The sequence below is a fragment of the Nelumbo lutea genome, chromosome 1, assembly GCF_056320005.1.
Source record: "Nelumbo lutea isolate HS-2025 chromosome 1, American lotus-T2T, whole genome shotgun sequence".
Lineage (NCBI taxonomy): Eukaryota > Viridiplantae > Streptophyta > Magnoliopsida > Proteales > Nelumbonaceae > Nelumbo > Nelumbo lutea.
The window spans coordinates 185,295,876-185,322,257 of NC_142684.1; the positions used below are offsets into that span (position 1 = coordinate 185,295,876).

The 26,382-nt window shown below is 37.9% G+C and overlaps 1 protein-coding gene across 1 annotated transcript; it reads left to right on the plus strand.

The window, feature by feature from the left end:
- Window positions 1-9,851: 9,851 nt before the first annotated feature.
- On the plus strand, window positions 9,852-24,997 carry LOC148879783 (3-methyl-2-oxobutanoate hydroxymethyltransferase 1, mitochondrial-like). The gene is made up of 5 exons (XM_088961442.1): window positions 9,852-10,606; window positions 10,759-10,965; window positions 11,052-11,198; window positions 24,377-24,430; window positions 24,521-24,997. Exons 1-5 carry the CDS (start codon window positions 10,175-10,177, stop codon window positions 24,779-24,781), a joined length of 1,101 nt encoding a protein of 366 aa, XP_088817568.1. The 5' UTR covers window positions 9,852-10,174; the 3' UTR covers window positions 24,782-24,997.
- Window positions 24,998-26,382: the final 1,385 nt, after the last annotated feature.

Here is a 26,382-nt window from a genome sequence, read left to right on the forward strand (position 1 = left end):
ACGGTACTTCCAATCTACACATACCCCCTCACCCTCCAATTTATGAATGGTTTTGGTCTCCGGGTGGGGGCCGGATTAAGAGAGAGAAAGTAGAGATGGACTGGTGGCAGGCTCCAATCTAATGGCAGAGTTGTTTTCTTCATTGTTGCCTAGTCAATATTCTTTTCTTTCCTACAAATATAAACCATTTTTACTGTGTCTAAGTAAACTTCATTTCTCCATTTCTCTCATTCGGTTGCCATCAAGTGCTCTGCTTTGTGCCATTGCTTGTTCTCTCTCTCTTTTGTTCAATCGATGTCAATCCTTTTGAGATCTTATTGCCCATGAAAGAAAAGTTGAAACTTTTTTTTTTTTTATCAAAACCAAGAGTTTTAATTTGATATATATTAGGACTAGAGTGTTATAATCGTTTGCTGAATGGATTTCTGCTAATCTTTACCTCATCAATGCAACTTGTTTGTATGAGGCATCGGTTTATGTTCATAGCTTTGAGTTTAATCTTATTTTCTCAATTTTACATCTCAATTCATAAATTATATAAAAGGAGATAGTGGCATGGACAACAATGTTGTTTAATGCTTTTCCACATGTGGAATCCGGGTTTATGAATGATTGAAGTGTCAAATCAAATGCACCCAGCTCAGGTGAGTGCAGGAAATCCAGACTCGAGTATTAAGGAATGTGGTGGATAGAGGCTTTGGCTATATTTTGCTTGAAGGAGACTCAACGCTTGTTACTGATACATTTTAATAGCTATGTTTATTTTTCAAAAAGTAAGCAGGATGCAGATTTTATTGCTAGCTTAACGATCTCACTCTCTTCGACATCTTTTGTAGTTCTGATATTGCGCCACTGCCGTTGCTAGTAGTTGCGGCAGTGACATCCCCTGCTCCCTCTCTTTCCTCTCTCTCGTCTTCCATTTTCCTCTACCTCCCACTCTCTTTTTCTCTCCTTTTTTCTGTTCATCTTCTAATCCCATTCCCCACGACCGAGTGTTGTAATAAATTAAAGAAAATAAGATGATTTCATAAATTAAGGAAAAATGTAAAACAAATTAGAATATGGTTGTTTGGGCACTGACCCCGTAGTAAAGGGTCCTTGTAATTTACCCTTATTATTTCTTTCCTTCTCAGTTGCCCTTCTCACTCTCATCTTATATTATACGGGTGGAGCCTTTCAACCTAAATTGTTGAATTCTTTACCTAAAAAAATGAATGGACAAATTTATGTGTAGGAATGGTTATGGGGTAGGTTCGGGGCAGGGATCATATTCCCTATATATATTTATAATATAACTAATATCGTATATATAATAATATATATAGATATATAATTAGGGTCAGGGCAGACTAGGGACTTCACTCCCCCATCCCCGACCCTGTCCCCAATTGGAGATCCCTAATTCCCTATTAATCCCCATCCCCTTCCCCACCTTGCCAAGCAATCTCCATCTCAACCCCATCAGGTCAAAGAGGCTAGGTATCCAATGGGGATGGGAAAAATTGACATTCCTAGGTATGTCTCCATCATTAGAATGCTAAGAAGAATGTGCTTTTATGTATAGACATATCTGAATTGACTAAGGACTAACCAATCCTCCCCCAACTAGGGTTGCAAATGATATCCACATTAAGAGTGATTCGAATTTGATCAAGGGGATAGGGGGTCCAACAGTACTTGGTAGATATACCCCGATATACAGTAGATAGACCTGCTCACAGGCTGGGCACAAGCCTGGCTTGGTCTCTGTATTAACAAAATACATTCAAGCCCAAGCTCGAGCTGACCAGAAATTTGAACTTTTTATTTTTTATTCAAGAAAAAACTATTTTATTTATATTAAAAGGCCTTAAAACTCAAAATAAAAACAATAATAGACCTTATTATATTACTTAAAAAAAAGGGAAGAAGAACAAAGAAAAAATATTATATATATATATATATATATATATATATATATTATAGAATACATTTTTATTATATAATATATTATCCAGTCATGCTCAGGCTCGGGCTGAGCTTTTTGAAAAAGTCAAAGTCCGACCTAAAAAAATTTTCAGGCTTGGTGTTATCGGCTTGAGCCTAAGCTTGAGCCCATAGGCCTAAAGTCATGTCCCCGAGCCCAACCCCTGAACAGGTTTAATATTAGTAGCTAACTTATGAGTCATAACATCCACCGAATAGGGAATATGGAAAAAGACCATTGACGAGAGAGAAGATGAAACCAAATGGGCAACTAGAAGGTGGCCTTGGGGATAAAGGAGCGAATACACCAGCTTGGATGGAAGACCATTCCTTTATGTTGCGTTTGGAAGAGAAGCAAATGCCTGATCGGTGCATAAATGCATTTAGGTTCAACTTTGCACTCGCTTGGTTTAAGCGAAAAAATACATCGATCGTCAACGTAAAAGTGGTAAGGTGTCAAATTTTACTTTGATTAAGAAAGAAAAGATTACTTGAATTTTTACAAAACAAAATTTTACTCCAATTTACCATCGAAGAGACAGATTTCCTTCCATCCTCTACAACTCAACACCAGAAAGATGATAATGAATACTTCCAAGAACACATTTCCTACCGTCGACGGCCTTTAGTCGGTGTGTTTCTTCTTCTTCACCAAACCCTTTAGACATTGATAACTTCAACTTAGATCCGTTTCACCACTCCTAATGCAAATCAGAGTGTTTCTTCTTCTTCTTCTTCTTCAGCAAACCCCTCCTCTAGGATAAGACTGGTTTTCATCGACGACTTCAACTCAGAACATTGTCAGATCGGTCCTCATCAAAACCCAAGGCATTGGCATCAACTCAGATTTGTTTGATCGGTGTGTTTCTTCTTCTTTAGCAAACCCCTTAAGACATCAACGGCTTATGATCTCAGAAGATTCTAACACGACTTCAACACAAATCTCATCGATCACTGTGTTGCTTCTTCCTCAACAAAACACCGCATCAATAGCTTCTGATTGTAGGAGATTCCTGCTAATGCAATGGTCAATCTTGCAATCTGCAACCTAGATCTACTCAACCAATGTGTTTATTAATCCTCGTCAAAACCCAAGTCATCGGCAACTTTTAATCTCAAGAGATCTATTCAATTATATTTTATTCTCTGTTTACAGGTCACATACCTTGTCAGAAGCAATTAAGGGCCCTGCATTTTGTCATTTCATTTGTTGACCATTATATCTGTCTGTTCAATTTGAATTTATGTCATTCAGTTTCCGAATGGCAGGAAAAGTGCATGCATGTATTCACTCTCTTGTGCCAAACGAGATGAGAACAAACCATAAATGTAAAAAGCAAACCGGTTTGCACTTTACACCTTGCAATTTTGTATTTATGTGACTTTCAAACGAAGCCTTTGGCTTAACTTGGAAAGAGTCCATGAAAATCATGGATTTCCTATAGTTCTTACACAAACAGATACTGAATTGTTGTGCAAACTACCTGAGGCCTTAGAAATCAAGAATGTTTTATTTAGTATGGGTGCTCATAAAGCACTGGGACCAGATGGTATTCCTACAGCGATCTTTCAGCATTGTTTCTCCAGTCTAGAGGCGATTTCTTCTATAAATCAAACACTCATATGTCTGATTCCTAAATCTGACCATGTAGAGTTTCCCTCAGTTTTTCGCCCCCATTGGGCTAAGTAATGTATCGTACAAGCTCATTGCCAAAATCATGGTAAATAGACTGAAACCTCTTTTACAGAAAATTATTGGCCCATACCAAAATTCCTTCTCTCCAGAGGAAGGCAAATTACTGAAATATTGTAATTGCAAAAGAAGCAGTTCATACAATGAGGAAGCAAAGAGGAAAGACTTCTTACTTTGTGCTGAAATTAGACCTTTCCAAGGCCTATGATCGTGTTGAATGGTCATTTTTATTGAAAATACTATCTTCTTTGGGGTTTCTTACTAAGTTTTGTGACATTATATTTCAATGCATTTCATCGACGAATCTGGCTGTTTTGGTAAATGGTGTTCCTGGAACTTATTTTCAACCATCTAGAGAGATTCACCAAGGATGTTCATTATCTCCGTACCTCTATATTTTATGCACTGAAGTCCTATCTCGTATGTTTACTATGAAGATGCAAGAAGGAGGTTTACAGGAAATTCATTTGGGGAGGACAAGGTACGATTAAATCATTTATCTTTTGCAGATGATATGCTAGTGTTTGGTAGGTGCTCTTTGAAGGAAATTGATTGTCTCAAACAGCAATTAGACATTTTCTGTCAATGGTCGGGACAAGTCAAATTTTCAGAAATCAGCAATCTACAGTTCCAGTACAGAACGCCGAGTTAGAAATCTTATTTCAAATGCTTTGAATGTACAACACATGAATAATGATGACATGTACTTAGGAGTTCCCCTTCTGAAAGGTGGGAGGAATGTTGGTGGATGGTCTTATGTTTTAGAACGGATGAAAGCTAGATTGGCAGGATGGAAGATCCCTTTATTATCTCAGGCAGGAAGGACTGTTTTAATCAAATCTACTTTAGAGGCTATCCCTTTATACCAGATGCAATCTCAGCTCATGCTTAAAGAAATTTGTCATCATCTTGATGTTTATGTAGAAATTTCTAGTGGGGTGATTTGGAAGAAAAAAAAAAAAAAGAACTCATGTATCCAAATGGGAGCACATGTTGAAACCTAAATTTGAAGGTGGATTGGGTTTAGTTGTAGCGGAGCATAGAAAAAAAGCTTTGCTATCTAAACTGGGCTGGCGTTTTTTAACGCACCAATTTTATTTGTGGGCCTGAGAGCAAAATACTTACATGGTAAATGATGGAGGATGATTTGGCCCAACCTCATAGCCCGGGTACACGTGGGTATGACCTTGCTCAAACGATGACTCAGCGTGACAGCACAACAGGTGTAGCCCCAACTCGGACGGAAGGTCCCACCGAGTTCAGCCCGGAAACTCGACATGATAGACTACTCGCCGGGAGCCGCCTAGCCTGCACCTCCTTCCCGGGGCTAAAGCACCCCGAGCTGCCCCCGAGCTCGGGGTCCCCTGACCTTTTCTCATACTCGAGCTCCTCCTAGTGAAGCTCGGGCCACTCCCAGACAGGAACACACCAATTCGCCTATAAATACCCTGAGGTGAAGACACCTTGGGTCAGACAGCTCGGTTTAGCTTGCCACGAACAGCTCGCCGCTTACGGGATAGTCTGGCATAGAGTAACTCATGGAAGGGGAGTTCGGCATATTGTAGGAAGATCTCCTACCCGACCACTGTACCCGGAAAATCTGAGGACAACAGTCATATCTCTTGTCAGACAGCACCGTGCCTGCCACCTTAGAGGGTGTCTTACACCTGACAGGTACGTACCCTGCAATGACGGCCCCGCGCGTGTCACCTCAACCCCGCCTGCAACAGCTGCAACAGATTGACAGTGGCGGTTATACCTGCCCTGTCAGAGGTCAGTGGGCCAGATGCAATGGAATTCTGTTTTAAGGAGCCTATTCTCAAGGAACGAGGTATCATCTTCTATACTCACGCCATCTGCACTCTTAGCCTTCGTCTTCTCCTTGCTTCTCCTACAAAGTACTAACTTAAGCATCAGAGTGTTCTCGCCGGGTAACCCCCCGGGGATTCTTCTTCTTCCACATCTCTAGGAGCCACGTGAGTGCCGGCTAGGAGTGACCGGATTGCGCTACATCAGTAAACATTTCTGGAAAGAGAAGGTTTCTCACAAATGGCGAAGCTTGAACTCTATAAAAGATATTCTTAAACAAGGGGTTTTATGGGTAATTGGAGATGGCTAGTGATGCTGCGCAATCTGGCTGCTCCTAGCTGGTGGTGGCTTAGCTTCCAGTAGATGACGGACATAGAGAATTTGCACAGAAAGAATTAGAGAACCCGGGGGTGCTTACCGAGCGAGGTCGCTCTGATGCTTAAGTCAGTATGTGCGAGCTAACTTCAACCCAACCCAACCTGACCCGCAAACCTGTTAATCACCCATTTATGAAAAATTAAATGGGTCAGGTTCAAACCAAATCCCACCATAACCCAATCCCATTAAATTTTCATTCATTAAATGAGATAAAAAAATAGAAAATGCAAAGAATATCATAAAATACAAAACGCTAGAAGTTGTAAAAAAGAAATATAGAAAAAACACAAAAAATTGAAGAAAATTGCAAAAAACCAAAGAAATACATAGAATAATAACAAAATTTACAAAAAAATATAAAAACAACAAATTACAGAAAAAAAACTGAAATTGCATAATGATATAATAAAAGTTATAGAAAAACATAAAAAATGAAGAAAATAATAGAAATTACAAAAAATAAAGAAAAACTAGAAATTGCATAAAAAAATAATAAAAATTGTTGAATAATATAAAAAATTATAGAAAAACATAGAAAATGAAGAAAATAATAGAAATTACAAAAAATAAAGAAAAACTAGAAATTGCATAAAAAAGAATAAAAATTGTTGAATAATATAAAAAAATTATAGATAAACATAGAAAATGAAGAAATATAATAGAAATTATAGAAATATAAAAAGCCACTAGAAAAATTACAAAAACAAAAATTGTAACATGGGCAAAATACCTCTCATCGTATTTAAGGATATTTTCCATTTAGATATCAAGGGGTGGAATCGAGCCGAGTCGAATACTTAGTTATTTGAGCTTGGCTCGCTGGAACTATGTTAGGCTTGAGCTTGAGCTCGACTCGACTCAATCTCAACTACAAGCCAAGTTTTTTTTTTTCTAAAAAATAAAAATTATACATATAAAATATTTTTTATTTTACACACAAAATTTAAGAATTATAAAAATTATTTATTATTATACATATAAAAATGTTTTATTTTACATACAAAAATAAGAATTATCAAAATTATTTACTATTATATATAAAAAATAAAAATATTATATATAACATATTATTATATATAATAAAATTTATTTATTATATATATTTATATATTTATATGTATGTATGTATGTATAATAAAAAGTTAATTATTTATTATACTAGGCTTGCGAGCCTCACAAGCCGAGTTTCACTTGGCTCGAGCTCGGCTCGATTAGCAAACAAGCTTATATATTAGGTTCAAGCTCGGCTCGAAGCTCAATTTAAACCGAGTCGAGCTTGAATAGCTGGTGAGAAGCTCGGCTCGTGGCCACCCCTATTGCACACATACCTTGATTCACGATTCCAATGAACCTCGCCCTTGTCGGATCTCAGCATTGTAAAGGAGATTTTTCGCCCTCGATCTTAGAGTTGTAGAGTATATATATATTGTGTTATTCCTGTCGTGAGTTCAAGTTTCATACCAAAGCCACTTTAAATTAAAAAAAATGATTGCAACCTTTATTTTATTCGAGTCCTGTTGGAATTCAAATAATATGAATCAATTTCGGATTTAGTTCATTCCAATTTCATCTGTGTGTAGCCCTATTTCCAAGAAAAAGTCTCGAACAATGGATCCTATATTTTGAAAATGAGTCCAGATATGCTCTTTACAGAATACTCCTCACACCAACCTTACAATGCATCTCATTTGCACATAAACATCTCTTATATTTTATATTGTTATTCATGGGGAGATGTTCCCAATACACGGTGGGATGAGGTTGCACCATTGGTGTGAGGTGCACTTTGTGAGGAACAAATCCCAATTCTTTGAAATAAGATTCATTGGATGTCCTATCGAATTAAAATTTGTGCTCAATTATTTTATAATATATATTGATTTAATATATAAATAATACATAACCATTTTTATATTAATTTATTGGGTTTGACTATGGTGTTAGAAAGACATGATACCAAATGAACTTACAACCAATCAACCGGCATTACGAAAATAGGAACCAATCAGGTGGGTTTTCACCAAAATTCATGGGGGTTATGATTGGTCGAACCCTTTCTAGTATGATGTCTTTCTGGCATCATGGATTTTCTCTAATTTATTATTTATGCTAAAAAAGTATTTATTTTTAATTTTATTTATTTAAAAAATATGAATAATAGTTGGATTAAATATGATTCCAATTAGGGATGCAAACGGATTGGATTGGATTCGAACCCGGGTATATACAAATCTAGTCCGACATTTTTCATGCTAGATCTGATTCGATTGATCTAAAGATCCGATTAGATATGATAAGACTCGATTTGAATTCGAATCCTATCGGTAAGTCAGATCTTCAGATTTGATATGATCTGACTTTTTTTCTTTCAAAATTAATAAATTATTAAAAGAAAAATAAAATATACTAATTTAAGTAAAGTAAAAACAAAAAATACAAGTATTTTTTTAATTATTTTCATTATATATACATATTTTTTTATAAAAAATAAATAATATAACAAATTTATAAATAAATAAATAAATAAATAACATATATATATATATATATATATATATGCATATTATATAAAAAGATAAATATATAATATATATTGGATCGAATAGAGGTGATCTGAATCCGATCCAATCAAGAGATCCAAACAGGGGTGACCCAAACTCGACCAAATATGATCTCATCGCCCTAAATCCAATCTAATATCCATAAATCTAATCAGATCCTGGATTCTGATTTCCATTAGTTGGATTGGATGAAGATGTCATTGAATCCAATCTAAATCCGACCCGAGTACAACCCTAATTGAAACTTGAAATAGATAATCCGATAATTCGGTAGGGTTGCAAGTGGCAGCCAATTGCAAGGTTTTAAAAAAAGGAAGCGTAATGGTGCAAAAAGGTAAGGCAAAAGTATTAGAGAGCTGCAAGGCGTAAGTCTTAAAAATTAAGAAAAACAAATTAATTAAAGTTTATAAATGATAAAAATAACGTATAATATTTTAAATTAAAATGACAGAAGGTACAAATATCCATACAATAAAAGATTATAAGTAATAAGTTTTAACTTTTAAGCATTAAATAAAATAATAATCAATCATCTAACAATTATAAACATTTTACATTTCAAGTTTCAAAATGCAACTTTTTGAAACCATTCAACTGATCAATTTAAAGAAAGAAAACAAATGTAGAATTATCCATATGATAGATATTAGATTTATGATCATCTAACAATTAAGAAAGTAATTCCATTAGCAAAATAAGTGAGGAAAACAACAAACTTGGAATATTAAAATTAGAATAATATGAAAATAATTCTACCTAATTTATTCAAAAGAAACTAAGAAATTGATTGACCCTTTTTATTTGCATTGAGCTCTCCTAAAACACTAAGATAAACTAAATGGAACTTGATTTATTCATTGGTTTTTCATGTTACGCCTCATGCCTTACGCCTCGAGGCTTGAAGCTTGTGCCTCATTCTAATAAAGACTTAAAGTATTGAGGCGGAAAAATTTATGCACCTCACCTCACGTGTGGGTCTCATGCTTCGAAACTGAAAGTCTTTTAAAGCAACGGCGAATTATCTATTCGATCCATTTATAAGTCGGTCGAATGTAGATCTACCCCTACCCAATCCTATATAATCCGATTCAACATAATATAAATATATACTTGAAATTTATTGGATCTGTTAATAAAGTTGATTTGAATGCTGTGTTTTAACTATATTTTGATATAGGTTCGTATAAGTAATTTTCGATTACTTTTATTCATAAAATGCAATATCAATTTCATTTTATTAATGCTAGAGAAAACTTTATCATTTTATACTATATTCAATGTCGGATAGCAATCCGAATTCGATATAAATCCCGATGTATAGATCCGATTCGAATTCGAATATAAACGAATCAATATATCCGATCCGTTTCGGCTGCGGATCACATCGTATTCAAGACTCAACTGAAACATGATCGTATTCATTGTTTGCTCAGTTGCGCTCAACAATCCACTAAAAGTTGATAACTGAAACATAATTTTCCCTTCCATTTCCATAGCGCACTCTATTCGACAAATGTCAACTGAAACGTTATCTCATTCATTGCTTGCGCTCAAACAACCTAATTCAACCAACTTGCAGTTGCAGGTGTCACAGACTCACAGCCCAGACGTCCTTCTCTCGGTAAATAAATGGAGCTAAAACAAAATGAAAGAAAGCTGAGAACCAGCGAACTTAACAGACCATTTCCATCTTCAGTTCACAAACTGAACAGCAGCCTTCTTTGTTGTTTTCAATCTACCTCTTATCAGGCTCCTGTGTTCAAAGAAGATGGTGGTGCCCACCTTCCTCCTACCCAAAGCCGCTGCTGCTGCTTCTTCCATAATCTCCAGAGTTGCTTCTCTTTCCCAGCTGAGATGTATGAGCAATGTCCCCGAGAACTCAGTCTACGGTGGACCCAAGCCTCAGAACCCCAACAACCGAATCACCCTATCCCACCTTAAACAGAAGCACCGTAGGGGCGAACCCATAACCGTCGTAACTGCTTATGACTATCCATCAGCCGTTCACCTTGACGAGGTCGGCATAGATGTCTGTCTCGTGGGCGACTCTGCTTCCATGGTCGTTCATGGCCACGATACCACCCTCCCCATCACCCTCGACGAGATGCTCGTCCACTGTCGTGCCGTTTCTCGCGGTGCCAAACGTCCCCTCCTCGTCGGCGACCTCCCCTTCGGCACCTACGAATCCAGTCCTCAGCAGGTAAATCTAATCCAAATAATTAGATGACGCTAGCACAAGAATACAGCATTTCTTCTCTTCTGTATATATTCTCTCTATGAATTAAAGTTTTTTTTTTTTTTTTAATCTTAATTCCGTAGGGTTTTCGTTTTATGGTTTGGTGATATGTCCAGGCAGTAAACACGGCTGTTAGAGTGCTCAAGGAAGGCGGCATGGATACAATTAAATTGGAAGGAGGAGCCCCTTCCAGAATTACGGCGGCGAAGGCCATTGTCGAAGCCGGGATTGCTGTTGTGGGCCACGTCGGGCTCACCCCACAAGCAATTAGTGTTCTTGGGGGATTTAGGCCTCAAGGGAAAAATGTTGCTAGCGCTGTCAAGGTCTCTTTGTTCGCTATCTGGTCTAGTGGTTTGCCTCCTCTTTCCATGATTTCCCAGAACGATAACAAGCTAGTATCTCTATTCAGGTTGTGGAAACGGCACTTGCTTTGCAGGAGGCCGGGTGCTTCTCGGTTGTTCTGGAATGTGTTCCTGCACCTGTTGCCGCGGCGACAACATCTGCCCTCCGAATTCCCACGATTGGCATTGGGGCTGGACCATTCTGCAGTGGGCAGGTCAGTTGGTTCTCTACTAAATTCTTTTCCTTCCAGTTGGTACTTCCAGCCATAAACCATAAAGGAGAAATGTTTTATGACTGCTCTTCTTTGCTGTTGGTCTGTTTGTAAAAAGATACTAGAACCATTGTATTATCGTATATAAAGTTATAAACTGGGATTGGCTGTAAAAACTGATGGGTTTCTGTAGTTGATTAACTAGGGACCAGCATACAGACAAGTATTTCATCTAATGCTTAAGCACTCTTACTTGTCTGATCTCCTAAAATCTATAAACTAAAACAAGGACAAGCATAATTGGTAGAAGTATGGTTCTTGGTCCACAGACATGGGATTGACTTCTATCCCTACCTTCGTGTGTGCTATTTTGAGGGTGTGGAAGGGGGGGGGGGGTATCCCCTCTATACTCTATAGCATTTCTGTTAGCACCGGTCCGTCACCAGCTAAAGCCATGTTGTATAACTATAATCCAGAGAAAGGCATAAAGCATAAACAATTAAAAGGGGCAGCGATTTGGGTACACCAGTTTTTGAAACCGAGGGTCCATTCAAAAAAAATGGAAGCCTTTAACTAGATCTTAATTATAATATAAAACTTGTGTATATCTTATCCAACACCAGATGCTTAAGATATCCTTTCTATGCCAGTATGTCCAATAGCCATTGGTTGGTGCAATGACCTCTGATGCCTTAGAGAAACAAAATCTCAATAGCTATGGATTAATGATTGCTACTACTGGGGTAAACTACTATAATGATTTTTCAGCCACATTCTGAATTTTGCTAACTTTATATAACCACAAGAGAGGAGGAATTTCATTAATTGTTATCATACATTGTCAGAAAGGAAGTGACATTGCTGTGGATATATGTTATTTTATTTTATTTTTATTTCTTTTGAAGGGCTACACAATGGGGGGTAGCCCATCCCCCAACCCATAACCCCCAACCTAGGTGCAAGTGGGATTCAACCCCAAGTCTCCGCTACGACCAGCAGGAGACCTTACCAACCAGCTGGTTTGCACCTTGCAGTATATATGTTATTTTATTTGTTCAGTTAAAATATTTTGAGATGGAAAGAAGAAGGAAAAAAGGTTTTGTCGAGAGTAATTGATGTGTTACTGTTCACACCAAGAAACCTTTCATTTAACATATTGAATAGGTGCCCAAATACAAAAGAACATAAAAGGACATAAATGCCCTTACACTCTCAACACTCCCCTCCAAGCTAAGCATAGACATTTGTCATGCTAGTTTATTCAAATTGTTGTCAAGCTTTTGATTTAGGGACACCTTTAATAAGACAATCAGCCAACTGATCTTCAGATCGTACAAAAGGAAAACAAATCTCTCCACTGGCAACTCTTTCTCTGACGAAATGTCGATCAACCTCTATATGCTTTGTACGATCATGTTGAGCAGGATTGTGGGTTATGTTTATGGTAGTTTGGTTGTCACAATATAATATCATTGGAGTAATATCAATCTGCACTTCAGCCACAACAATTCAGAAACTCCATGAGGCATAGCTTTGTACTTGCCTCTACACTAGATCGAGCCATGATTGATTGTTTTTTACTTCTCCAAGATACAACATTACCACCCACCAAGGTACAAATAGCCAGAAGTAGACTCCTATCACCAATAGAACTTGCCTAATCAGTGTCAGAATAGGCCTTTACCTTTAGATGCCCATGATTAGAATACAACATCCCTTTTCATGGACACCCCTTCAAATAGGCAAGTATTCTATTCACTGCTTGCGTATGAGATGATCTAGGATTATGCATATATTGGCTCCACACTCACAGTATATGATATATCAGGTCTAGTGATAAGACCCGCTGCTATTCTGTCACCGGTGAGCTGGTTCGAGGGAGCTCGCCCTCCTGAAATGAATGAGAGGTAGAAGACGAGAGAGAGAGAGAGAGAGAGAGAGAGAGAGAGAGAGAAATTTCAATGATTCATTCACTACCCTTCAAGCATTCGTTCGTTGGCCTATATAATAAATGGCCAGCTACAACTGTAACCACTTCTGAGCATTTTCACAGTCTATGATTACTTTTCAATATGTGGGTGTCGGTTATATACGAACGTAATGGGTGGTGCCACCTGCGTGATTCATGTGGTGTTCTGGATTGACGCATGGGCTTCTGGGCCTGACTTGCTGTGTGTCTTGGGCCTGAGTCTCCTGTTGTGGACCCGAGTGGGTAGTTGAGGGCCTATCAGTCCCACCTTCTTCAAGAAACACCTTGTCCTCAAGGTTGATGTGGGGATACTGATCTTGTAGTTTGTCATAGTCCTCCCGAGTGGCATTTTCTGGTGGCAAGTTTTTCTAGATGACTAAGGCTTGCTTGTGTAACTTCTTGCCTATCTTGACCCCTCTTACATTTCTGATTTGTCATGGTTCAATCAGTATATCCCCGTCTTCTGTGAATTGCAGAAGGGTCGGGCTGGCCTTAGTTGTAGGGCTTAGGCAAGGCTTCAGCATACTAACATGGAAAATCGGGTGTAATTTCGAGCAAGTAGGAAGCTCCAATTTGTAAGCCACCTGCCCCACATGTTCAATGACTTCAATCACCATGAATGGGCCAAAATACTTAGGAGCTAGCTTCTGCCAAACTCGTCAGGCTACTGAAGCTTGCCGGTAAGGCTGGAGCTTCAAATAGACCCAATCCCCAACTACCAATTCAAGCTCCCAGTGATTGCGGTCGTAGGCCAACTCCATGTGCTGTTGTGCTCTCTGCAAATGCAATTTAAGGAATCTCAATATCTCATCTCTTACGTCCTCAATGTGCAGCTCGTAGTTCCCTCCCTCGATCCAGTTTTGGTGTACATCTCTGAAAAGTGTGTGGATATCAGCTGTTGTAAGGTACCCTCTTCCATGGAGATCAAGACACCGAAGGAAATATGTCAATCCTCTCGGTGTATCTTTGTTTTCTAGGGCCAAAACAAAGTCAAGAAAACTTTCAAAATCCATCTCCCGTGCATTATCACCACCACCACCATTTTTGCCACACCGAGCATGTTTATCAAATGCCCGCTCTGTTGAAGATTAATCAGTTTTATGATGTTTTTCTGAGTAGATGTTTTATGTTAATTGCTAGATAGGAGGTGGGGACCATAGTAGTTATGTGAGTCCAAATTTTATTATGTTTTTGAGTGTTATATATGCTGTTTTATGTTTTGCTGCCCTATAAGGGCATAATTGTCTTTGTACTGTTCTATTATTTTTAGTATAAATAATAAGTGAAGGGGGCGGTCAGTTTTTTGCTCTCTTTTCTTTTCAAATTATCTTATTCTCTTATTCTCCTTCTTTCTTCCTTCTCTCTTCAAGAAAATACTTTTCTTTCATATTTTTTAATTCAACAGATTTCTTGAAGTATTCTCATGCAGTCCTAGATCAGCTAACTGCATGAAGCAATAAAGGGCTGATCGATCTTCTATAGATTGCCTAGTTCTTGGATTTTTTGGTGGGATCTAGTCATCAGGAAGGTAATCTACTGTTCGGCATCAAAATCAGGAAGAATTGGAGTACGGGGAAGAGTCCCAAAAAAGTTGGACTCTTTGTTTTTGACCTGATCTTGGGCGCCCGGGTATTGTTAGTTTTCTTTTGATTTTCTAAAGAGGGCGGTTTGATTTCTGGAATTTTCTAAGCCTCCTGGAATGATCGATTCATTCTTCTCTTTGTTGGGAAGCATGGGGAGGAGAGAGATTTCTCTCCAAATAAGATTTTCTTCTTCCGAAAGGGTTGGTTTCTGTGTGTGTGATATTAAATTAGTGTTGGAAGGTCTCCATTCTATTTTTTCTTACTGTTGAACTGTTTGAAGTAAGATGGAGAGTTGGAATACCGAGATGAAATCTATTGGTACTGTGGGGCTGGGTGTTGGAGGTAGTAGTGATATTTTTGGGTCTGTGATCATTACTACAGTAAAACTTGATGGTACAAATTATTTGGAGTGGGCACAATCAGCTAAGATGGCTATTGGTGCCCGTGGAAAGTTAGGGTATTTCACTGGGGAGGAGAAGAAACCTGATACAGACTCGTCCCGATGGGTGCAAGAGAATTACATGGTAATGTCCTGGCTGTGTAATTCTATGTTACCTCATATTGCAAAAAAATTTCCTATGGGCTAATATTGCTAAGGAGATTTGGGATGGAGTGACTGAAACCTACTCTCAGAAGCAAAATGAAGCCAGAGCCTATCAATTAAGAATTCAGGTGATGAGTATGAAACAGGGAGAAAAACCTCTTGCTGTGTATTTCTCCATGCTGAAAACCCTATTGCAGGAAACAGATCACTTAGAAACTGTAGTATGGGAAAGTGTAAATGATGCAACAACCTATCACAGACTAGTAGAGAGGAATAGCTTTTTTGAGTTCTTGGCAAGGTTGAACCCTGAATTTTACATTGCTAGGCAGCATATTCTTTCTAGGGAGGGTGTGACACTCTCTCAAGCCTATGCCTTTGTCTCTGGAGAAGAGAGTGGGGGGAATGTAATGCTGAGACAGCTTGGGATTGACCAATCGGCTATGATTGGTATAACAAAACCTAAGCCGAATGGAGACAGGGGAGTAGTGAAACTAGAAGGGGACTCAGGAGCATTTGAGCACATGATTAATGCCCCTACCCTTTTCAGTTCTTATCAATTGTGCTCTAGTAGAGACAGTCTCTACAGCAGATGGTTTACATATTCCCATTGTTGGGAAGGGGACAGTTAGAGTGACCAATGATCTAACTCTGTCTTCTGTTTTAAATGTCCCTAGACTTCATACTAACCTACTGTCTGTTAGTTCTTTGACAAAAAATTTGAATTGTCTCGTGACTTTTCTTCCTGGTAATTGTGTTTTGCAGGATCTGGAGTCAAAGAAGATGATTAGGAGTGGTCGTGAGGTGAATGGAGTCTACCTTCTGGATGAGATTCCGAGACATTAGGGCCATCATGTTAGCAACAGTAGTAGTAGTGGGTCAGAGTCAGTGAACTAGATTATTCTTTAGAATAACCACTTGAGACATCTTTCTTTTAGTTCTTTGAAATGTCTTTTCCCAAAGTTGTTTGAGTCTGTTCAGTTATCTACTTTGGAGTGTGAGAGTTGTCAGTTAGGAAAGCACTGTAGACAGTCTTTTAAACCATGTAATAAAAGAAGTACTTTTGCCTTTAATATTGTTCACATTGATGTATGGGGGCCATATCATATCCCGTCCATGGGAGGATTCCGTTATTTCTCTTGTTTGTGGATGATTATTCACGATATTCTTGGATATATTTGATGAGATCACGTGATGAGGTTCCTAACTTGGTATAACAGTTCCACCAGATGGTTCTCACACAATTTGGAGTGAGAATTAAGTCTTTTAGATCAGATAATGCTAGAGAGTACTTTGAGAAGGACCTGACCATATCTCTTAGAACATGGTGTAATTCATCAGAGCAGTTGTGCATATACACCGCAACAGAATGGAGTTACTGAGAGGAAAAACAGACACATTGTGGAGGTGGCAAGGAGTCTTATGGTGTGTGCTTTAGTTTCTGTGCAGTTCTGGGGAGATGCAGTTCTTACAGTCGTGCATTTGATTAATCGTGTTCCTTCACGGGCTTTGGGGTTTAAGGTGCCATTTAGTCTTCTTTTTCCAGATGGGGAGATATTTCATATACGTCTGAGGGTTTCTAGTTGTGTTTCCTTTGTTCACATTCTTGACCCTCATCGCAAGAAATTGGATCATAAGGCCAAGAAATGTGTTTTTCTTGGGTATGCTTAGAACCAAAAGGGGTATTGCTGTTATGACCCAGTGTCGAGGAGAAGATTTGTCACTATGGATGTTATCTTCTTTGAATCCACCTTCTTCTTCTTGAGTGGTTCTCCTTAGGGAGAAGAGTTTTGGGAAGGAGAACTCACAATCTGTTCCTCTTCCTATTTCTTTGGTGCCTCCATCAGTTCAACCAACACCTGCACCTCCAGTTTCATTACCTGAACCACTACGGGCAGCTTCACAGAAATATCAGCGCTGACAAATGATGGTTGACTCCACACATCCTCAACCCACACCATTTTCTATCAGTCATTCTGAAACTCCAGATTCGGCAGTTACAGTTCCAGATATTCCTCTTAAGCCTAAGCTTGTTATATTTTCTGATGATAATGTTCCTGTCCCTAACACCATTATTGCAGCTGATCCCACTGACCTTGATCTTCCCATTGCACTTCATAAGGGGAAGAGAAAGTGTATAGCTCATTGCATTTCACATCATCTTTCCTACAATGCCTTATCACCCTCTTACTGTGCTTTTATTTATTCCCTGGATTTTGTGTCTATACTAGGAATGTTATTGAGGTTCTCTTCAAACCTGAGTGGAAAACAACCATGCAAGATGAGATGGATGCTTTGGTCAAAAACCAAACTTGGGAAATAGTCGATCTCTCACCAAGCAAGGAGACAATCGGATGTAGATGGGTATTCACAGTGAAGTATAAGGCCGATGGCAAGATAGAGAGGTATAAGGAAATGTTGGTAGCAAAAGGGTATACTCAGACCTATGGTGTTGATTATCTAGAAACCTTTGCACCAGTAGCTAAGATGAGTTAGTTCATATCCTTTTATCTCTAGCAGCCACCTATTCATGGCCCTTATTCCAGCTTAATGTCAAATATGCCTTCCTCAATGGTGATTTATATGAGGAGGTATATATGGACGTTCCAGTAGGCTTTTATGAAAATGTTGGTAAAGGAAAGGTGTGCAGACTCAGAAAATCTCTGTATGGACTGAAACAGTCACCTAGGGCTTGGTTTGACAGGTTCAAAGGGGCACTCATCCGTTTTGGATACACACAGACACAGTCTGACCACACCCTCTTTATGAAGAGGAGAGGTGCTCTGGTGTCAATTTTGATTGTGTATGTGGATGATATGGTAGTGTAGGAAATGATTTGGAGGAGATTGATGATCTCAAAAAATCATTGCAGCAAGAATTTGATATCAAAGATCTTGGTCAGCTCAAATACTTCTTAGGGATTGAAGTTGCAAGATCCAAGCATGGGATCTTCATTTCACAGAGAAAGTATGTATTTGACCTACTATGGGAGACTGGGAAGCTGGGGACCAAACTAGTAGACACTCATATTAATCCAAATCATAGAATTAATGGTGTGGATGGTGAGTTGGTAAAGGATGTGGGGAGATACCAAAGAATGGTAGGCCGACTGCTGTATTTGTGTATGACACGACCAGATATTTCTTATGCTATCAGTGTTGTGAGTTAGTACATGCATTCACCTCGAGTTCAGCACTGGGAAGCTATTGAGAGAATACTTGCATATCTAAAAAAGCACCTTGGCAGAGGCATTCTTTTCTCAAATCATGAGAATCTAAAGCTAGAACCCTATACAGATGCAGATTAGGCAGGATGCTTAGATGACAGGATGTCTACATCAGGAGTTCGTACTTTTGTAGGTGGAAACTTGATCTCCTGGAAGAGTAAGAAGCAAGCGGTTGTAACAAGGTCAAGTGCAGAGGTTGAGTATAGATCCATGGCTCATGGTGTCTCAGAACTTCTTTGGATTAGATTTCTTTTGAGTGGGATTGGGGTGAAAGCAGAGGAACTTATGATGTTATACTGTGACAATCAGGCTGCAATCAATATTGCCCACAATCCAATTCAGCATGATAGGACAAAACACATTGAAGTTGATAGACACTTTATAAGTTGATAGACGCTTCTGAGCATTTTCACAGTCTATGATTACTTTTCAATACGTGGGTGTTGGTTATATATGAACGTAATGGGTGGTGCCACCCATGTGATTCATGTGGTGTTCTGGACTGACGCGTGGGCCTTTTGGGCCTGACTTGCTGTGTGTCTTGGGTCTGGGTCTCCTGTTGTGGGCCCGAGTGGGTAGTTGAGGGCCTATCATCTAGTTAGACACAAGTAGAGAAGGCGACTGACAAGTCTTTGATACACACCTTTGTCAGGAAGGACATCTCCATCATTAACTCCCAACTTGTGATTGGGATCATTTGGAGTTTCAGCTGGTTTATAGTCCAATTTTCCTATCTCCTAAAGCAGATCAATGACATATTTCATCTAAGAAATATAAATGCCCCTCTTTGACCTTGCAACCTCAATCCCTAGGAAATATCGAAGATTTCCAAAGTCCTTAATTTTGAATTCAATAGCACAAGAAAAGACTTCAGATTAGCAATTCCAGAGATATCGCCCCCTGTGATAACAATATCATCAACATATACTATCAACATAGTCACTTTTCCATTTGCTCTCCTGATAAATAAGGTATGGTCAGCTTGAGATTGTGAGAAACCAATTTTCAAGACAACTTTTCTGATTTTTTCAAACCAAGCTCTAGGGGACTATTTAAGGCTATAAAGGGATTTCTTCAAACAACAAACCTTTCCTTCACTCTCATGGATGTTCACTCTTAGAGGAAGTTCTATGTAAACTTCTTCTTGAAGGTCGCCATTAAAGAAAACATTCTTAACATCCATTTGATACAAGGGCCAAGAATAGTGGGCAGCAAGAGACAATGATAACTTTGACTGAATTCATCTTGGCTACCAGAGCAAAGGTTTTTTAGTAATCAATGTTGTAAGACTGAGTGTGCCCTTTTGCTACAAGTTCCACGTCTTCTTTTGAAGTGCCTCTATTTCTTAGTTCATAGCATCCTTCCAATGAGGGAACTGCACTGCCTCAGTAATAGTGTGAGGGATAAAAACAGAAGCAATGAAAGGGGTATAAGCACAATAAGAGGGAGATAAGGTATCATAAAAGACAATTTGAGATAGGATATTTAGTAAATGTCATTTTTTGCTTTATGAACTGCAATAGGAAGGTTAAGCTCATAATCCACACTAGGAAGCTCAGTAACAGATTCAGCACAAGCATAAAAAACAGGAAGAGGTTCAGAATCCAAAATACATGAGTCTAGGAAGTCAGATTGTAATGATGGACATTCAATCTTTAGAGTCATCTTCTTTTTCTGTCTAACAAACCATTGGTGCCAAGACCAAGGAATAGGAGGAACAAAGGAGGAGGCACAGGAGGAGTACTATTGCCACCACAGGGAGGAAGAGGAGAAGAAGGATTGACAACATTAGTTGCAAACGGAACAGGAATCGACATACAAAAAGGTTAAACACGGGCCTTTTAAATCACTGGTAAGGATAGGTGTTGGAAACTAAATCCCCACCCAAAGCCTAAGAAGTTAATATCCCAACACTACCTGAACACCCAAACACCTTTCCCACAAGGTTAAACACGGGCTACAACAATAAAACAAGGAAAAATAGGTGCTTATAGCAAAACAGGGGAAGAAAAAGTTCCCAAAAAAAGTTTTAGGCCTCCAAAAAATCTGGGACTACTTCCTGTAGTCTCAAATATTTATCATGATTCAAACACAAGAGGTTTTAGCAGCAACCAACCCACCATGCGAGCATGCAAGCCCTAAACTCCAGATCTGAATTTTTTTACCAATTTTCATTCAAAAAATAAAAAAAGTCAAACTACCATGAAGGCTATATCAAAATCCCTCTAAAAATGAGATGCATCAATGTGCATCAGAACACATATGGACACCGTTGACTGTACAGACTGCTGATGTCAACTGACGGTGTGCTGGCATCAGCAGTTTTCTCTGTGAGCCATGACCAGCAGCTGATGCTCCCCTTGATCTTACGATGCTTTGATACCAAGAAGGAAAAGAGGTTTTGTTGAGAGTAGTCAGTGTGTTACTGTTCACACCAAGAAACCTTTCATTTAATAAAGTGTGGAAATTCTCGATCCCTTCCTAAGATTTTGATTATGCAAAATATTGATGTTATTCAATTACAATTAAATAATTTTACTCTTTTTCACCATTCATCCATGGTGGTGAAGTTCTTTGGAAACACAAAATAGATTATGCCAGCCACAGTTCATAAATAATGTGAATAGTATTTTCCACATTTTTATATATCAGCTCAGTTATATGGTATTATGGTTGTCATGGTGGCAATTCCACATTTATTAATACAAGGAGTAAGCTATTATATAACTATATTCTATAGAAGCATATGCGTTTTTTTTTGGTAAAATTGATAAAAATTCTTTGGGAAGCCTGTTGTTTGAAGCAATACAATCAAATACAAAACTGTAGATAAAGATACTAAACTCGGTAGTTCCAACAATGCAAGTAACAGAACCGTCAAGGTCCTAACTATGATATGTTTGTTTGTTTTTTTTTTTTTATCAATAACAGTAACTTTTATTAATAAAAGAAGATACAACAGGAGGGGGGTAATAACAGAAGCTATGATCTGTTTGTTACCAGAACATGTAATCTTTCGACCCGCATTCTTTAATAAGATTAAAAAAAGGTTCTTTATTAAATTTCTTTGAATACAAGAGTTCTAAAACACTTTACCAATTGATAATATAATTATTTCAATTCCATCACTTTTCATAGCCCAATTGGTTTCTAGATTATGGATGTCATTATCAAAGACATGGATTCAACTTGACTCAAAATAGCAATTTATCTGGTTTCTACTTTACTAATCTCAACATAGTTATTGTAAATATTAATCATTATATTTACCAATCCAAAGAAAATACCGATCATTATATTTGATGCAGCTGATAGGTCATTACAAATATTGATTCCCATAAGAATCAATATGCCTTATTCTGTAAGCCAATGATAAAGGATATCTTGAGGTTTCATGTTATTTAATAAACAGCTGAAAGGGGATAAAAAAGAAAGAAAATATGGTGCAGCAAAGTAGTAGAAGAACTGTGAAACAATGCCTTGAACATGACAAAGATGAAAGAACCTTGATTCACTGTTACATTAGGTAACAATTGCACATCTGTAAAACAGAAAAGCCTAGTCAGGATAAGGGATGAATCATGAAATTCAAATTTTAAAAGAAAAAAGAAAAAATAGAGTTGCATACCAAAAATAACAATTCCAAGCTATCCCTTAATATTTACTTGCAACAAAAAAAGTTTGGTCAATCTCAATGCCTTGGTTTTTGCTTTGATACCTTCTTATCGGCCCTTTTTCCAGAGATGGAAAACAGAGGAAATAAACCAATTCAATGAAATTCTTTGGTTCTAAAAATTGGATAGCTGTCCCCAATGCCATCAAATATCTACCTAGTAATGAGAGACAAAATTGTTTCTTTTGTACAAAAATGTAATTAAATAGAAATGCTTTCAGTTATTTGGAGAGTTAAATTTTGGACTAAGAAGATGGAAGCTTTTAGATCAAGTTCTGAAGTAGAGTACAAGGCTATGGCTCATGGAGTTTCTGAGTTACCATGACTTCAGATCTTTTTTAAATGAATTGCAAATGGATGTCATTGGACCTTTAAAGCTCTATTGTGACAATCAAGTATCAATTAACATTATGAATAACATATTGAAATTGACAGACATTTTGTAAGAGAGGATTGTCTCTTGAGATCCTTGCATTCCTCATATGCCCCCTACAAGAAAGGCAGCCGGTGTTTTCACCAAGGATCTCACTAAAGCAAGATTTTCCAAATTATTGTGCAAGCTAGGCATGATAGACATTTATGCTCAGCGTGAGGGGGAGTGTTGTGGGACTTAAATCTGTGGGCTTAAGTTATAATGTTTCTCTTTTTTCTCTTATTTAGTCTAAGTGGGCTTGGGCCTGAAAGTCTTTTTATGTTTTATTATTGCTGCCACCTAACTAGGTGCAGATATGTCATTTTATCTCTATTAGCTCTTCATATAAAAGATAAAATTAGGGCTGGGCAGAACACCAAGCTGCCACCCTTTCTTCCGCTTCTCTTCATCTTCTTCTTCTTGCTTTTTTATTATTCTCAAATCTGAATGTGAACACTTGTAATGTGAGTACATCAGTCAATTTGTTGTTCAAAGAAATTGAATTTGCAAAAAAACATTGCTTGTTTTTGTATATTGATTCTTAATCTTGGTAATGCCGGCATTGTTATATTCTTGAGATTCGAATTTAAATATGCTAGGTATTGGTTATCTTAAAGAGGCTAGAGCTTGTAATTTTTTTATTTAATGTTTCTAGGGGATCTTCAGCTTGAACAAGATCAAGTACTAAGCCTTTTAGCCAACCTTAAAGATATAAATTTTGTAGATTTTTTTCCTAGTTCTTAAAATCTCGATTCTCTCTAGTAGTTTCCCAGTTTTGGGATTCAAGTTTCGTTTTGGTATCTATTGCTTGTTACATAACAGGGCTGGCTGCAAACATACAGATTCCTTTATTGAATATCGTTACTTAAGTTGGAAAATTTTAATTCAAATAAGAGCAAAAAAGAAAGTTTATTTAATACTACAATAGGTTCTCAAATATTTAAGTTTGAATTCTTACTGATTCTTGAACTATAACCCCTTAACCATAAGGAATTTAGCAGAAAAGGAAACCAAGAAGTATTAATATTATAATTATGGGGTAACCTTTTCTTCAAGTACCCATTGAAAGTGGTAACTATCAGATTAGTGCTCAGAATTTGCATGGTTAAGGTGCAGGGGTCATCTACCTATCAGATTAGTGCTAGGTATTGATTGTCTTGATTAGATAACCTTAAGTATGTTTGCTTATTTGAATTTGCATGGTTAATTCAAATCTAAATATATGCAAACATACATATATTTTAGTTACCCTCCACTGCTTCAATCATTAGAATCCTTTTTTTTTTTCTGGATTTTGGCCTTCAAACATTATCTGTTTAGGCTAAAAACCATGTACCCAAGGAGATAATTTCCTTGAGCTATATACAATAAAACAATGTTCTCTGCAAATTGTGCTGATTACATAATCCACATTTTACCCCATTAATCTTATTCCCAAAGATTTGTTCTTGGTAAGGGAGAAATTTGCAACTTACAAAGCCTGATTTGGGTGCTATTGGCACTGAAATTCCAATAGCACTTGACATCTTGGGGAAGATGTCCAGTTTTGTGTCACTTGACATCTTGGGGATTGATAACAACTTACCAATGAGAAGATAAATTAACTATGTGACATCTTTAATGTGATTGGTTGACATTAAGATTTAATGTGTCACAAATATTCATTTCTGCTCTGCAGCCTCTCCAACTTCTTTGGTATGTATGAAAAATAAATGACTTCTTTGGTCACACTAATGAGTTCCATTTCATTTAAAATGGGATGTAAATGTTGATGCAGGTGCTAGTTTATCATGATCTTCTGGGAATGCTACAGCACCCTCACCATGCCAAAGTCGGTAGATGGATTTATCTTCTGGTTTGAATTCCTTTACTGATACCTTCACAGGCCATTTTCTCAAGGTAGTCACTCAGATCTTTGCAGGTCACCCCGAAGTTCTGTAAGCAGTATGGGCAGGTGGGTGCTGCTATCAACAAAGCTCTTTTGCAGTACAAGGAAGAAGTGACCAGTCGATCTTTCCCTGGTGCTGCCCACACCCCATATAAAATAAGTGCCACTGATATTAATGGATTCTTGAATGAATTACAAAAGATGGGGCTGGATGAGGCAGCATCTGCAGCAGCAGCGGTGGCAAAGAAGACTCAGACAGATGGGACATTGGAAGGGGTGAACCCAGCTGACTGAGCATAGCATATGTGGATTCATTACAACAGTCTTCAATTCACAGTTTCCCACCCTCCCCAACCCAATCTTTATTTATTTATTTATTTATTTATTTCTGCTATTGAAATCATATCGTTGGGCTCTTGATCTGAGTAACAGGGGAAGGCATCACAGCAGCATTTTCCGGCAAAATTACATTGTTTTTTATATTAAATTGAAAAGAAAAAGTCTTCCCAATGTGCGACTGTAGTGTCTTGTTGCTACTGGCTAGGATGTGGTCGGCAGTTCGGGCTCAAGCTGAATTCCCTGGACGTAAGGTGGTCACAAACCCAAACAAACACCGATTCCCATCAAATTCAAATCTCAGCAGAATTGGTGTTTTTTCTTCCTGTACTCTTTGGGTAAAGGGGCTACACAAACACAACGGAGGGAGTCCATCCCTCAAATTCCATAATCATAACAAGTAGGGGTGAGTGGGGTGACCATTTTTAGCCCAACCAGAAAAAGCCTGGCTCGGCCGTGGGAACTTTGGGCTTGGGCCTAGGTTTTGTTTTCAGGCCTGTTAAATATCAGAGATTTCTGGGCTGGGCCTGGAAAATTTTGCAGTGATTATTCAAATACTTGGATTTTTTTTTTAAATCTAATATTTCACTTTGAATAAAGGATTAAAAATAATATAATATTAAAAATCTAATTGTCTTTTTATATTTTTATTTTTGTAAAATAACTGAAACCATAGCAGTCTTTTCACTGAACTAAAGCCCTTAACACAGGTTTGCTAAGGCCGGCCCTTGATCGCCCACAACCTCCCAAGTCTAGCAGTCCTTCAATTTGTTTTTGTTTTTTTGTTTTTCTGGTAAAAGACTTAAATTTTCCCTGAGTTTTCACCTAAATACTGAAACATCCCCTAATTTTTTAAGTTGGACTTGGCAAGGCCTAAAATATCGATACTGTATTGGCTCATATCGGCCATTATGTATTGTGTTGGGAGCTTTTCAATACACCCTTAAAAGGGTCGTATCAGGTCCCATGGTTCAGAGGGCAGTTGGGAGTTAAACTGATCTTTTCCCCTGTGGTGATTTCAGAAGACAAAAGCCTCCCATCTGACATCTGTTAATTCTCCATCCATATATATATATATATATATATATGTGTGTGGTTTAAGTTTTTCCAAAGTCTCAATATTGCCCTTATTTATCTCTTTGACGAAACAGATTCTTCAAATTTTGTAAGAGAATAACAGGTTGTACACAAGTTCAGTCATACGTTCATAACCCCCCCTCTCTCTCTCTCTCTCTTCGTGCATATGGAGTCATCCTCTTCCTCTCTCATCTCCTAAACTAGCATGGCAAAGGCAAACCATGATACTTCATCAAAGGCAAGATTGCAAAAATAGTAGAGGGGATAATACCAATTCGCATTGGTCCCTGAACCACACAGACTCTCCATTCTAAAGAAACCCAATAGAAAATAAACTTTCAAGTACTAAAATTTTGAACTTTTGAGAACTTCCAAAATACTCGATTTTTCCAAAACCCCAAGACTATAGAGGAAGATACATTTTAACAATTTTGAACCGATGCGTATCGGTTCATATCGGTTGATACGTATCATGTTGAGAG

What these genes read in the sequence shown, in the direction of transcription:
- LOC148879783 (XM_088961442.1), top strand. Translation starts at nt 10,175, where the DNA reads ATGGTGGTGCCCACCTTCCTCCTACCCAAAGCCGCTGCTGCTGCTTCT. An exon ending in GACCATTCTGCAGTGGGCAG is followed by an intron (nt 11,199 to 24,376) that starts GTCAGTTGGTTC and finishes ATGTTGATGCAG; the next exon opens with GTGCTAGTTTATCATGATCT. An exon ending in AGCACCCTCACCATGCCAAA is followed by an intron (nt 24,431 to 24,520) that starts GTCGGTAGATGG and finishes AGATCTTTGCAG; the next exon opens with GTCACCCCGAAGTTCTGTAA.